Source organism: Oncorhynchus keta, chromosome 8, assembly GCF_023373465.1.
Source record: "Oncorhynchus keta strain PuntledgeMale-10-30-2019 chromosome 8, Oket_V2, whole genome shotgun sequence".
Lineage (NCBI taxonomy): Eukaryota > Metazoa > Chordata > Actinopteri > Salmoniformes > Salmonidae > Oncorhynchus > Oncorhynchus keta.
The window spans coordinates 31,232,774-31,247,811 of NC_068428.1; the positions used below are offsets into that span (position 1 = coordinate 31,232,774).

Below are 15,038 nucleotides of genomic sequence, written 5' to 3' on the forward strand. Positions count from 1 at the left end.
CACACAGCACTTCATAAAAATCCTCCCCAACAAGACCCCCAAAAGTGCTTATAGAACTCAGATGGTAAACCATCGATGCCAGGGGCTCGGCCTGATGAGAGCTGCATAACTGCTGTGGACAGCTCCTGCAGTGTAATGTCAGCGTCCAATGCGACTCTCTGCTCAGGTCCCAATTGAGGAAGACCATGTAACAACTGTTCAGTACACATAGAGTCACAATCCTCCGCCTTATAAAGGGACGAGTAGAAATCCACGGCATGTTGACACATTTCAATATCATTTGTGGTCACCGTCCCATCAGGGAGACGAAGGCAGACCATCTGTTTACGTTGAAATATTGACTGTCCTAGGTTTTAAAAAAGCACTAGGAGCATCCATATCCTTGAGGGAAGCGAAACGAGACCTAATCAAGCCACCCTTCACTCTTTCATGCAGAAACGACCTCAGTTCATGTCTCTTGTCCTGTAAGTTCATGACTAGTCCAGGGTCCATTCTGAGTGAGCAGCTTCAATTCAATAGATTTGATGTCCTGTTCAATGGGCCTTTGTTAGTCTCTCAGCGGTGCGATCAACAGTAAAATCCACTGTACAGTTCCAGTCACCCCCTAAAACCATACACCCCTCTTGGTCACACTGTCTTAAGGTTTCCTTTAGTTGATCAAATACAGCAATACGCTCTGTTCCCTCATTAGGAGCATAAACATTAAAAAAACATCCACTTTGACCAATAAAACCCGACCCTTGACAATCTCTGTTGTAGATACCACAGTCACCCCTAAGCCTGAGGAAAACAAGATTGCCACCCCAGCACCGAAATTAGTACCATGACTGAGTACATGCTGCCCCTCCCACCACATACTCCAGTCAACCTCATTTTCCTCATCGCTATGTATCTCCTGTAAGAAAACAACATTAAGCCTTTTCTGTTTTATTACTTCTAATACCCAAGTCCTCTTATTCCTGTCCCTTCCCCCATTAATATTGAGAGAACCTACCCTTAGTGCCTCCATGTAGAAAAGAGAAGAGAAAAGCAGAAGAAACCACAGAGAAACCAAAGAGAAAAAAGACACCCTATGAAGCATGATCATCATCATTATTTTTTTTTCTTCGGTTAACCTGAACACATTTCCCACCACCTTTTGCTGAGGGAGAGAGAGAGGGATATGTATCCAGAGGACAGATAAAACATTTAATATATCTGCACACATCATACAGATGGGAGTATTTTACCTGGGACAGTAGAGATGACATCATCACTATCAGTGGTCTTTTCAGCAGTATCTAATTCAGTAGGAGATGAACATCCTCTTTTAGTTTATTAAATAACCCATCATCATCATCAGGCAGCAGTAGGATTCAAATCAAATTCATCATCAATCACTAATATCACAAATACGAGGAGAATGAATCAGGTTTGATATTAACTTTAATATCATCACAAATCTTGTGAACTTATTCAGATTATAGGAACATAACAAGAACACATACCTGAGAATGTGGAGGTGAAGTCAATGGAGATCTTCATGTTTCCCTTTTCAGTCAGTGTGCACGTCCACTTCCTGTTGTTGTCCTTCTTCTGGAGTGTCACAGTCAGAGTGATGTCACAGGAAGAATCCCGTGTGACCTGGGCTTTAGTACCTGTTTTAGGGCCCCAGCTGAGACTAAATCCTGACCAGCACGTTCCATGTTGCGTATCGGTGAGCAGAGAACACCGTAATGTCATATTTACATTAGGCTTCAGATCTGTCACTGGTGTGGTAGAGGAGACTGAGAAAGAGAAAAAGGTATACAGTACTTGTTGGTTGTTTTCACATTACATATGATTATTAACACCACACTTATACACAGTGACATTTACACTCTGATTTAAACAGTAATACTCACTAGTTAGAACAGACAGATGAACAGGAGCATCACCTCCATGTTTTGGTCCAGTCTCTGTAAGGTATTGTTGACAGGTGTAGAGTCCAACATCCACAGCTCTGACATCACTAACATGTAGAGAACAGTTAGACGCCACACTCAGTCTGTCAGCTATGTCGTTTAGTTGTTGTTTCACCTTCCCTAGACCGACTAGTTCAATGGCTCTATTCACGTTATAGATCCATGTAGTAGAGGAGCAGTCTGGATAAACCACATTGTTACACGGCAGACTGACATCATCTCCCATTCTGGAGAACATAGAGAGAGTTTCTCCACTGACACCTGGAAGGAGTATGACATCAGATAATTATTAACTGGTAATACAGATGACATTATATTTCATAGGTTTTCTTATTGATATTCTTCAGTGTGAATAATAGTGTAATATACTGTCTATTATACAATAGTGAAGATAAGAGTAAACAGATACACAACAGAAATGTCATCATAATATTAGTCAAATGTAAACTGAACTAGTTTGGCCGTGTGAAATAAACGTGTTCTATGATCTCTAATGACATATTCTTACTCTCTCTCCTCTGTCTTACCTGTTAGCAGGTACAAAACGGTCACAAGCAATCCCAAAAATGAATGAGGGACATCAGCCATGATCCTCTCTCTCTCTCTGTCTCTCTGTTCCTCTGTCTCTCTCCTCTGTCTCTGTGTGTGTATGTTCCTCTGTCTCTTTCCTCTGTCAGAGTGTCTCAGCACTATGAGTTTCTCACCATACAGCAGCATCTCTTTTCACCACTATAGCATCACTTCCTCATAGTGGTCACTGTTTAAACCTTGGTGAGAATCTTCACATGTATGAGAGTCTGTATTAGTGATGCAGGGATTTGGCATTAATGTGGTCATATTCAAGTGGTGGTCGGTGCCGTTTAATTGGATGATTCATTCATATTCCAGTCACCCAGCTCAGTGTAACATTGATAAGTTTATGCTACTACATGATACTAGAATGAATACACCCCTGATCACATGCAAATACAGGTCACATTCATCGTAGCCATAAACAAACAGCATGATCACTTTGCTTGTTAATTCCTTCTCACATCTCGACTCTCCTCCTCTCACCTTTACCCTTCGCTTGTGGGATCCAGTGCAAAACACCTCAGCTGTCTGTGACCAGATGACTAAACCTTTCCAAGCCAAAGCTTCATATCATAACCGCTAACCGCGACACACACCCTACATCATTGTCACCATATTAGTTAACATCAGCCAGCATAGCTACTAGAACTAACACGTTAATAAACCCTCTACAATAATGCTGTAGAGTGTACAGTTAGCAAGGTGGCCCCGGTGGCAATAAGTTAATACAATCAAAAGCTTACCTTGCCTTGGAATAGTTCCAGTGTTGGACAGCCATAGCCAGCTAGCTAACATAGCATCCCTCTCTGTTTGAGACAGGTGTTTGAGAAGTGCTAAACTAGCCTACTCAAACATACAACTAAATATAGCTTACTCTCTGTCTCTCTCTTGCTTCTCTTTCATTTTAAAGAAATTAATTTGTTCAAAACTGTTCAACTATTGTTCTTCTCTCTCTTTGAGTCCCCTACTCATCACATTTTATACACTGCAGTGCGAGCTACTGTAGCTATAGCTTATGCTTTCAGTAGTAGATTCATTCTCTGATGCTTTCTTTCCTTCTTTCTATGCATCCTACGAAACACGACCCTGCCAAGCCACACTTCTTCTTGACACAATGTTCACCAATGTGTCGGAGGAAACACTGTATACATGGTGACCGTGGCAGCCTGCATTGCTCCCGGCTCGCCACAGGAGTCACTAGAGTACGATGAGACGAGGACAACCAGGCAAACCTAACCCAAATAAGTCAAATGACATAGTAAAGTGACATAGTCATCACGTCAACATGACATATCAGTGTAATCAAGTCTCGTGTCTCTCCAGGATTGGAAGTCATTCAGAGATACTGCTGCCACATCATTGGCACTTCCTACAACTCCCTCCCAAGGTCTTCAAAGTGCTCCTGCACAACCACCAGTCCTCTGAACAAGTGTCTAACCCCTACACAGTTCAGTATGATCTGAGGAGTTCAATGTAACACACTGCACTACCAGACAACCACAGATCATTCTTGACAAGAGCTCTCAAACTATTCAAATGGTTTTCTCCATCACTAAAGACATTTAATATGACTATTTATTGATTTGGTGGTGTCTATTTGTTGTGTGACTTTGATGACCCACTGTCCGTATATTAAGGCAGATTCTACCTGTTTGTGTATGACATCACATTGTATGTATGTTTCTACATATGTACCAATATGTTGTAAACCTGTCAAGGACTGAAGTGGACATCCAATCATGTTCCTGTAATACCAGGGTATATTCCTCTTACCAGCTTATTGAAGCAGCACATAACTGTGTTTGTAAAGAATCAGTATAAAAAAGGACAGATGAGTGAATTTCAAATGTTAGAGAGGTTAATGTAACTGCAACCAATGATGTAGATGTACACAGGAGAATGAATATTAATGTCTATATCTGCAACTGGTCCTTCTTTCAGTGGTTATTTCAGCTCAGACCACTTCTGTTTTTCTGAGACTGAGCAGAGAGAGAGAGAAATAAGTCATAGTGATGAGTTGTCTTTACATTTTACCACAGAATATTACTTCACCCGAAAAATAACACAGCTGGTCATTTAACACCTTCAAAAGAAGTAGAAAACAACACAAAGATACCGTGGGAACAGTGGACTGTACTGTTTGTATGGGAGTTGACATAGAGACACTGTATTGGGGGTTTTACTAGATGGTATACAGCTATGGATGGAAATACATTTCTCGTAGCAGGTTAGGAGAACGCACATAGCAGGTCAGGAGAGTTAGGATACGTTTAGGAAAAGAGTTAGGTTTATCTTAAATGATCTCCTAACCTGCTAAGAAAAGTCACTTCCGTGCGTTGCTGTACTCTTTCTAGTTACAACTTGTTTTTGGAGTGTAACTGCAGTAAATGATGTACATAAACAGAATAATAAGTATGTCTATGTCTGCAACTGGTCCTTCTTTCAGCGGTTATTTCAGCTCAGACCACTTCTGTTTTTCTGTTGCTGAGCAGAGAGAGAAATAGATAATGAGGGGAGAGGAGAGGATAAGAGAGGAGAGTAGAGAGAAGAGAGCGGAGGAGATGAAAAGAGAGGAGAGTAGAGTAGAGAAGAGAGGAGAGTGGTGGAGAGAGAAGTGTAGAAGAGAGAGGTGAGCAGAGATGAGAGAAGAGTCGAGGAGAGTAGAGGAGAGCAGAGAGAGGTGGAGAGAGGAGACGAGAGGAGAGAATAGGGCAAATGAGAGAGGAGATTAGAGCAGAGTATAGAGGAGAGTAGAGAAGAGAGGAGAGTAGAGGAGAGCGGAGAGGAGGGGAGAGTAGTGGAGAGAGGAGATGAGAGGAGAGAGGAGATTAGATCAGAGGAGAGTAGAGGAGAGTTGAGAGGACAGCAGAGGAGAAAGGAGAGGAGAGTAGATTAGATTAGACAGCAGAATAGAGGAGAGAGAGGAGAGGAGAAGATAAAACAGGGAAGAGCAGAAGATTGTAGAGAAGAGAGGCGAGAGGAGATTAGATCAGAGGACAGCAGAGGAGAGTATAAGAGGTGAGAGGAGATGACAGTAAAGGATGGTAGAGGAGAGTAGACGAGAGGGGAGAGGATATGAGAGGAGTAGAGAGGAAAGGAGAGGGCAGAGGAGAGGAGAGATTAGATCAGAGTAGCGTAAAGGAGAGTATAGAGGACAGCAGAGTAGAGGAGAGTTGAGGAGATTAGATGAAAGAGGAGATGATTGTAGAGGAGAGTAGAGCAGAGCAGTGGTCGAGAGGAGAGTAGAGGAGAGGAGAGCAGAGAGGACAGAAAAGGAGTGAGGAGAGGAGAGTAGATGAGATAGCAAAATAGAGGTGAGGAGAGTAGAGGAGAGCAGAGAGGACAGTAGAGAAGAGAAGAGCGAAGTGTTGAGAGTAGAGGAGAGTAGAACAGAGCAGAGTAGAGGAGAGTAGACTGGACAGCATAATAGAGGAGAGGAGAGAGGAGAGTAGAGCAGTGTAGAAGAGAGAGGAGAGCAGAGCAGATGTAGAGTAGAGTAGAGTAGAGTAGAGTAGAGTAGAGTAGAGTAGAGTAGAGTAGAGTAGAGTAGAGAAGAGAAGAGAAGAGAGGAGAGTGAAGTGTAGAAGAGAGAGGAGAGCAGAGCAGATGTAGAGGAGAGTAGAGTAGAGTAGAGTAGAGTAGAGTAGAGTAGAGTAGAGTAGAGTAGAGAGTGGTGGAGAGAGAAGTGTAGAAGAGGGAGTAGAGCAGAGCAGATGTAGAGTAGAGTAGAGTAGAGTAGAGTAGAGTAGAGTAGAGTAGAGTGGTGGAGAGAGAAGTGTAGAAGAGAGAGGAGAGCAGAGCAGATGTAGAGGAGAGTAGAGAGGACAGCAGACGAGAGGAGAGGGGGAGAGCAGAGAGGAAGGGAGAGAGGTGGAGAGAAGAAGAGAGTAGTGGCGAGAGGACACGAGAGGAGAGAGGAGATTAGAGCAAAGTAGAGGAGAGTAGAGAGGACAGCAGAGGAGAGGGCAGGAGCGAAGAGGAGAGGAGAGCGGAGAGTAAGGGAGACAGAAGGAGAGGGCAGAGGAGAGAAGGGGAGAGAATAGAGGACAGCAGAGTAGAGTATAGGAGAGGAGAGTAGAAAGTACAGCAGAGTGGAGTAGAGAGGGCAGCAGAGGAGAGCAGAGGAGAGAGGAGAGGAGGGGAGAGGAGAGGGCAGAGGAGAGGAAGAGATGGGGAGAGAGGAGAGGAGGGGAGAGGAGAGATTAGAGCAAAGTAGAGGACTGTAGAAAGGACAGTAGGGGAGAGTAGAGGAGAGGAGGTAGAGGAGAGAGGAGCAGAGAGTAAGGAGAGTAGTGGAGAGGAGAGGGCAGAGTAGAGGAGAGAGTACTGCAGAGTGAAGGAGAGGAGAGGAGAGGAGAGGAGGGAGAGGAGAGAGGAGAGGAGAGAGGAGCAGAGTAGAGTAGAGAGTACTGCAGAGTGGAGGAGAGGAGAGGAGAGGAGAGGAGAGGAGAGGAGAGGAGAGGAGAGAGCAGATATAGGAGAGAGGAGAGGAGAGGAGAGGAGAGGAGAGGAGAGGAGAGGAGAGGAGAGGAGAGAGGAGAGGAGAGGAGAGGAGAGGAGAGAGGAGCAGAGTAGAGTAGAGAGTACTGCAGAGTGGAGGAGAGGAGAGGAGAGGAGAGGAGATGAGAGGAGGAGAGGAGAGGAGAGGAGAGGAGAGGGAGAGGAGAGGAGAGGAGAGGAGAGGAGAGAGCAGAGTATAGGAGAGAGGAGAGGAGAGTAGAGGAGAGAGGAGAGGAGAGTAGAGGAGAGTGGAGAGTAGGGGAGAGTAGTGGAGAGATGAGATGAGAGGAGAGAGGGCAGAGGAGAGAGGAGATTAGATCAGAGGAGAGTAGAGGAGAGTAGAAAGGACAGCAGAGGAGAGTAGAAGAGAGAGGTGAGAGGAGATGACAGTAAATGATGGTAGAGGAGAGTAGATGAGAGGGGAGAGGATGTGAGAGGAAAAGAGAGAAAAGGGCAGAGGAGAGAGAGAAGTATTGAGAGTAGAGGAGAGTAGGACAGAGCAGAGCAGAGCAGAGTAGAGTAGAGTAGAGTAGAGTAGAGTAGAGTAGAGGAGAGGAGAGGAGAGGAGAGGAGAGGAGAGCAAAGGAGAGAGGTGGAGAGAGGAGACGAGAGGAGAGAATAGGGCAAATGAGAGAGGAGATTAGAGCAGAGTATAGAGGAGAGTAGAGAAGAGAGGAGAGTAGAGGAGAGCGGAGAGGAGGGGAGAGTAGTGGAGAGAGGAGATGAGAGGAGAGAGGAGATTAGATCAGAGGAGAGTAGAGGAGAGTTGAGAGGACAGCAGAGGAGAAAGGAGAGGAGAGTAGATTAGATTAGACAGCAGAATAGAGGTGAGGAGAGGAGAGGAGAAGATAAAACAGGGAAGAGCAGAAGATTGTAGAGAAGAGAGGCGAGAGGAGATTAGATCAGAGGACAGCAGAGGAGAGTATAAGAGAGAGGTGAGAGGAGATGACAGTAAAGGATGGTAGAGGAGAGTAGACGAGAGGGGAGAGGATGTGAGAGGAGTAGAGAGGAAAGGAGAGGGCAGAGGAGAGGAGAGATTAGATCAGAGTAGCGTAAAGGAGAGTATAGAGGACAGCAGAGTAGAGGAGAGTTGAGGAGATTAGATGAAAGAGGAGATGATTGTAGAGGAGAGTAGAGCAGAGCAGTGGTCGAGAGGAGAGTAGAGGAGAGGAGAGCAGAGAGGACAGAAAAGGAGTGAGGAGAGGAGAGTAGATGAGATAGCAAAATAGAGGTGAGGAGAGTAGAGGAGAGCAGAGAGGACAGTAGAGAAGAGAAGAGCGAAGTGTTGAGAGTAGAGGAGAGTAGAACAGAGCAGAGTAGAGGAGAGTAGACTGGACAGCATAATAGAGGAGAGGAGAGAGGAGAGTAGAGCAGTGTAGAAGAGAGAGGAGAGCAGAGCAGATGTAGAGTAGAGTAGAGTAGAGTAGAGTAGAGTAGAGTAGAGTAGAGTAGAGAAGAGAAGAGAAGAGAGGAGAGTGAAGTGTAGAAGAGAGAGGAGAGCAGAGCAGATGTAGAGGAGAGTAGAGTAGAGTAGAGTAGAGTAGAGTAGAGTAGAGTAGAGTAGAGTAGAGTAGAGTAGAGAGTGGTGGAGAGAGAAGTGTAGAAGAGGGAGTAGAGCAGAGCAGATGTAGAGTAGAGTAGAGTAGAGTAGAGTAGAGTAGAGTAGAGTAGAGTAGAGTAGAGTAGAGTAGAGTGGTGGAGAGAGAAGTGTAGAAGAGAGAGGAGAGCAGAGCAGATATAAAGGAGAGTTCAGATAGGACAGCAGATGAGAGGAGAGGGGATAACAGAGAGGAAGGGAGAGAGGTGGAGAGAAGAAGAGAGTGGGAGTGGCGGAGGACACGAGATGGAGAGAGGAGATTAGGAGCAAAGTGGAGGACAGGTAGGACGACAGCAGAGGAGAGGGCAGGACGAAGAGGAGAGGAAAGTGGGAGTAAGGTGAGACAGAAGGAGAGGGCAGAGGGGAGGAAGGAGAGAATAGATGGGACAGCAGAGTGGGACTATAGGTGGAGGAGAGTGGGAAAGTACAGCAGAGTGGAGTAGAGAGGGCAGCAGAGGAGAGCAGAGGAGAGAGGAGAGGAGGGGAGAGGAGAGGGCAGAGGAGAGGAAGAGATGGGGAGAGAGGAGAGGAGGGGAGAGGAGAGATTAGAGCAAAGTGGAGGACTGTAGAAAGGACAGTAGGGGAGAGTAGAGGAGAGAGGAGTGTAGAGGAGAGAGGAGCAGAGAGTAAGGGAGAGTAGTGGAGAGGAGAGGGCAGAGTAGAGGAGAGAGTACTGCAGAGTGAAGGAGAGGAGGAGGAGAGGAGAGGAGAGGAGAGGAGAGGAGAGGAGAGGAGAGGGAGGAGAGGAGGGAGAGGAGAGTGGGAGAGAGAGAGGAGCAGAGTAGAGTAGAGAGTACTGCAGAGTGGAGGAGGAGGAGGAGAGGAGAGGAGAGGAGAGGTGGGAGCAGAGTGGGAGAGAGGTGGGAGGAGAGGAGAGGAGAGGAGGAGGAGAGGAGAGGAGAGGAGGGAGAGAGGAGCAGGTGGGACTAGAGGTGGACTGCAGTGTGGAGGACAGGTGGGAGGAGTGGGAGACAGGTGGGAGGAGAGGAGAGGAGAGGAGAGGAGAGGAAGGAGTGGAGATGGAGAGGAGAGACAGGTGGGAGAAGAGGAGAGTACAGGAGAGAGGAGAGGAGGCAGAGAGAGGGGAGGGGAGAGTAGGGAGAGTAGTGGACAGGTGGACAAGGAGGTGGGCAGAGGAGGAGGGATTAGGATCAGAGGAGAGTGAGGAGAGTAGAAAGGACAGCAGGTGGGAGTAGAAGAGAGGGTGAGAGGAGATGACAGTAAAGGATGGACTACAGGAGAGGATGACAGGTGGGAGAGGTGGGAGGAAAGGTGAGAAAAGGGCAGGTGAGAGAGAGAAGGATTGAGGTAGGGACAGGTGGGACAGGGAGCAGAGTGGGACTAGAGTAGAGGACTGCAGAGAGAGGAGAGGAGAGGTGGGAGGAGAGGTGGAGGGAAGGAGGAGGATAACAATGGGACTATAGGTGAGATTAGAGGAAACAGGTGGAGATAGTAGAGGTGGGAGAAAGAGTGTAGACAGAGAAGAGGGAGGAGAGGAACAGGAGGGAGAGGAGAGGGAGTAGAGGAGGGAGAGGAGAGGAGAGGAGTGGGAGAGGAGAGGAGAGTGAGAGGAGAGGAGGGAGAGGGAGGAGAGGAGATAGGGTGGAGAGCAGTGTAGAATGGAGAGGGAGGAGAGGAGAGGGAGAGGAGAGCAAAGGAGAGAGGATAACAATGGAGAATAGAGGAGAGATTAGAGGAAAGTAGTGGAGATAGTAGAGGAGAGGAGAAAGGAGTGTAGAGCAGAGAAGAGCAGAGGAGAGGAAAGGAGAGGAGAGGAGAGGAGAGGAGACGAGACGAGACGAGAGGAGACGAGAGGAGACGAGAGGAGAGGATACAGTGTAGTACACTAAAGTAGAGCAGAGGAGTTTATGTGTATATGTACAGACTAGTGTCCTGAGTGAAGACTCAGCACCTTCTCCTTGTCTTCTTCTCTTCTACAGTGTTCTCACTTCTTATAAAAGACAAGACAAAATACATGAAAAATAAATGTAAAGTTCATTTTCATAGGAACAGACAAGAAAGAAACATGAATAACATACAAGATTTGGTCAACACTACTGTCAGGAATTACAGATGGGCCTCTAGGTGGGACGACAGGTGGGACTACAGATGGGACTACAGGTGGGACGACAGGTGGGACTACAGGTGGGACGACAGGTGGGACGACAGGTGGGACGACAGGTGGGACTCAAAGTGGGACTACAGGTGGGACGACAGGTGGGACGACAGATGGGACTACAGGTGGGACTACAGATGGGACTACAGGTGGGACTCTAGGTGGGACTACAGGTGGGACTACAGATGGGACTACAGGTGGGACTCTAGGTGGGACTACAGGTGGGACTACAGATGGGACTACAGGTGGGACTCTAGGTGGGACTACAGGTGGGACTCAAGGTGGGACTACAGGTGGGACGACAGGTGGGACGACAGGTGGGACGACAGGTGGGACGACAGGTGGGACGACAGGTGGGACTACAGGTGGGACTACAGATGGGACTACAGGTGGGACTCTAGGTGGGACTAAAGGTGGGACTATGGATGGGACTACAGGTGGGACTCTAGGTGGGACTACAGGTGGGACTCTATGTGGGACTAAAGGTGGGACTATGGATGGGACTACAGGTGGGACTCTAGGTGGGACTACAGGTGGGACTACAGGTGGGACTACAGGTGGGACTCTAGGTGGGACTAAAGGTGGGACGATGGATGGGACTACAGGTGGGACTCTAGGTGGGACTAGGGTACAGGTGGGACTACAGGTGGGACTACAGGTGGACTCTGGGACTACAGGTGGGACTACAGGTGGGACTCAGGTGGGACTACAGGTGGGACTACAGGTGGGACTCTAGGTGGGACTACAGGTGGGACTCTAGGTGGACTACAGGTGGGACTCTGGGACTCTGTGGGACTACAGGTGGGACTCTAGGTGGGACTACAGGTGGGACTACAGGTGGGACTCAGGTGGACTACAGGTGGACTCTATGGTGGGACTACAGGTGGGACTCTAGGTGGGACTACAGGTGGGACTCAGGTGGGACTACAGGTGGGTGGGACTACAGGTGGGACTACAGGTGGGACTCTAGGTGGGACTACAGGTGGGACAACAGGTGGGACTACAGGTGGGACTACAGGTGGGACTACAGGTGGGACTCTAGGTGGGACTACAGGTGGGACTCTAGGTGGGACTACAGGTGGGACTCAGGTGGGACTACAGGTGGACTCTAGGTGGGACTACAGGTGGGACTCTAGGTGGACTACAGGTGGGACAACAGGTGGACTCAGGTGGGACTACAGGTGGGACTCAGGTGGACTACAGGTGGGACTACAGGTGGGAGGTGGGACTACAGGTGGACTCTAGGTGGGACTACAGGTGGGACTACAGGTGGACTACAGGTGGGACTCTAGGTGGGACTACAGGTGGGACTACAGGTGGGACTACAGGTGGGACTACAGGTGGACTACAGGTGGGACTCTAGGTGGGACTACAGGTGGGACTCTCAGGTGGGACTACAGGTGGGACTCTAGGTGGACTACAGGTGGGACTCTAGGTGGGACTACAGGTGGGAAAGGTGGGACTACAGGTGGGACTACAGGTGGGACTCTATGTGGACTACAGGTGGACTCTAGGTGGACTACAGGTGGGACTCTAGGTGGGACTACAGGTGGGACTCTAGGTGGGACTACAGGTGGGACTCTAGGTGGGACTACAGGTGGGACTCTAGGTGGGACTACAGGTGGGACTCTAGGTGGGACTACAGGTGGGACTCTAGGTGGGACTACAGGTGGGACTCTATGTGGGACTACAGGTGGGACTCTAGGTGGGACTACAGGTGGACTCTAGGTGGACTACAGGTGGGACTCTAGGTGGGACTACAGGTGGGACTCTAGGTGGGACTACAGGTGGGACTCTAGGTGGACTACAGGTGGGACTACAGGTGGGACTCTAGGTGGGACAGGTGGACTCTAGGTGGGACTACAGGTGGGACTCTAGGTGGGACTACAGGTGGGACTAGGTGGACTACAGGTGGGACTCTAGGTGGGACTACAGGTGGACTCTAGGTGGGACTACAGGTGGGACTCTAGGTGGGACTACAGGTGGGACTCTAGGTGGGACTACAGGTGGACTACAGGTGGGACTCTAGGTGGGACTACAGGTGGGACTCTAGGTGGGACTACAGGTGGGACTCTATGGTGGGACTACAGGTGGGACTCTAGGTGGGACTACAGGTACAGGGGACTCTAGGTGGGACTACAGGTGGGACTCTAGGTGGGACTACAGGTGGGACTCTAGGTGGGACTACAGGTGGGACTCTAGGTGGGACTACAGGTGGGACTCTAGGTGGGACTACAGGTGGGACTATAGGTGGGACTACAGGTGGGACTCTAGGTGGGACTACAGGTGGGACTCTAGGTGGGACTACAGGTGGGACTACAGGTGGGACTCTAGGTGGGACTACAGGTGGGACTCTATGGGTGGGACTACAGGTGGGACTCTAGGTGGGACTACAGGTGGGACTACAGGTGGGACTACAGGTGGGACTCTAGGTGGGACTACAGGTGGGACTCTAGGTGGGACTAAAGGTGGGACTATGGATGGGACTACAGGTGGGACTACAGGTGGGACTATAGGTGGGACTACAGGTGGGACTCTAGGTGGGACTAAAGGTGGGACTACAGGTGGGACAACAGGTGGGACTCTAGGTGGGACTACAGGTGGGACTACAGGTGGGACTACAGGTGGGACTACAGGTGGGACTACAGGTGGGACTACAGGTGGGACTCAGGTGGGACTACAGGTGGGACTACAGTGGGACTACAGGTGGGACTCTAGGTGGGACTACAGGTGGGACTCTAGGTGGGACTACAGGTGGGACAACAGGTGGGACTACAGGTGGGACTACAGGTGGGACTACAGGTGGGACTCAGGTGGGACTACAGGTGGGACTCTAGGTGGGACTACAGGTGGGACTCTAGGTGGACTACAGGTGGGACTCTAGTGGGACTACAGGTGGGACTCTAGGTGGGACTACAGGTGGGACTACTACAGGTGGGACTCTAGGTGGCACTACAGGTGGGACTCTAGGTGGGACTACAGGTGGGACTCTGGTGGGACTACAGGTGGGACTGGGACTACAGGTGGGACTACAGGTGGGACTACAGGTGGGACTCTAGGTGGGACTACAGGTGGGACTCTAGGTGGGACTACAGGTGGGACTCTAGGTGGGACTACAGGTGGGACTCTAGGTGGGACTACAGGTGGGACTACAGGTGGGACTCTCGGTGGACTACAGGTGGGACTCTAGGTGGACTACAGGTGGGACTCTATGTGGGACTACAGGTGGGACTCTAGGTGGGACTACAGGTGGGACTACAGGTACAGGTGGGACTACAGGTGGGACTCTAGGTGGGACTACAGGTGGGACGACAGGTGGGACTACAGGTGGGACTCTAGGTGGGACTACAGGTGGGACTCAGTGTGGACTCTCGGTGGGACTACAGGTGGGACTCTAGGTGGGACTACAGGTGGACTCTCAGGTGGGTGGGACTACAGGTGGGACTCTAGGTGGGACTACAGGTGGGACTACAGGTGGACTACAGGTGGGACAACAGGTGGACTCAGGTGGGACAACAGGTGGGACTACAGGTGGACAGGTGGGACTACAGGTGGACTACAGGTGGGACTCTAGGTGGGACTACAGGTGGACTCTCAGGTGGGACTACAGGTGGGACTCTAGGTGGGACTACAGGTGGGACTCAGGTGGGACTACAGGTGGGACTCTAGGTGGGACTACAGGTGGGACTCTAGGTGGGACTAAAGGTGGGACTCTCAGTGGGACTACAGGTGGGACTCTAGGTGGGACTACAGGTGGGACTCAAGGTGGGACTACAGGTGGGACTACAGGTGGGACTCTAGGTGGGACTACAGGTGGGACTACAGGTGGACAACAGGTGGGACTCTAGGTGGGACTACAGGTGGGACTACAGGTGGGACTCTCGGTGGGACTACAGGTGGGACTCTAGGTGGGACTAAAGGTGGGACTCTCAGTGGGACTACAGGTGGGACTCTACAGGTGGGACTACAGGTGGGACTACAGGTGGGACTCTATGTGGCACTACAGGTGGGACTCTAGGTGGGACTAAAGGTGGGACTATGGATGGGACTACAGGTGGGACTCTAAGTGGGACTACAGGTGGGACTACAGGTGGGACTCTCGGTGGGACTACAGGTGGGACTCTAGGTGGGACTAAAGGTGGGACTACAGGTGGGACAACAGGTGGGACTCTAGGTGGGACTACAGGTGGGACTACAGGTGGGACTCTCGGTGGGACTACAGGTGGGACTCTAGGTGGGACTAAAGGTGGGACTCTCAGTGGGACTACAGGTGGGACTCTAGGTGGGACTACAGGTGGGACTCAAGGTG

The 15,038-nt window shown here is 49.7% G+C and overlaps 2 protein-coding genes across 4 annotated transcripts in view; both read right to left on the reverse strand.

The window, feature by feature from the left end:
- LOC118378608 (myeloid cell surface antigen CD33-like) overlaps window positions 1–2,621 on the reverse strand; it is a 111,512-nt gene extending 108,891 nt beyond the window's left edge. The window contains exons 1-4 of one of the 2 annotated variants that reach the window (XM_052523980.1): window positions 2,471–2,621; window positions 1,917–2,204; window positions 1,488–1,766; window positions 1,230–1,280 (exon numbers count right to left, since the gene is read on the reverse strand). In XM_052523980.1, coding sequence (XP_052379940.1) covers window positions 1,230–1,280; window positions 1,488–1,766; window positions 1,917–2,204; window positions 2,471–2,531 — 679 coding nt within the window. In that variant the 5' untranslated portion in view covers window positions 2,532–2,621. Of the gene's footprint in view, window positions 1–1,229; window positions 1,281–1,487; window positions 1,767–1,883; window positions 2,205–2,470 lie in introns of both variants that reach the window. The other variant, XM_052523979.1, reaches the window with a different exon arrangement.
- LOC118381925 (uncharacterized) overlaps window positions 1–15,038 on the reverse strand; it is a 59,349-nt gene that overhangs the window by 22,687 nt on the left and 21,624 nt on the right. The gene's annotated exons all lie outside the window — the stretch shown is intronic.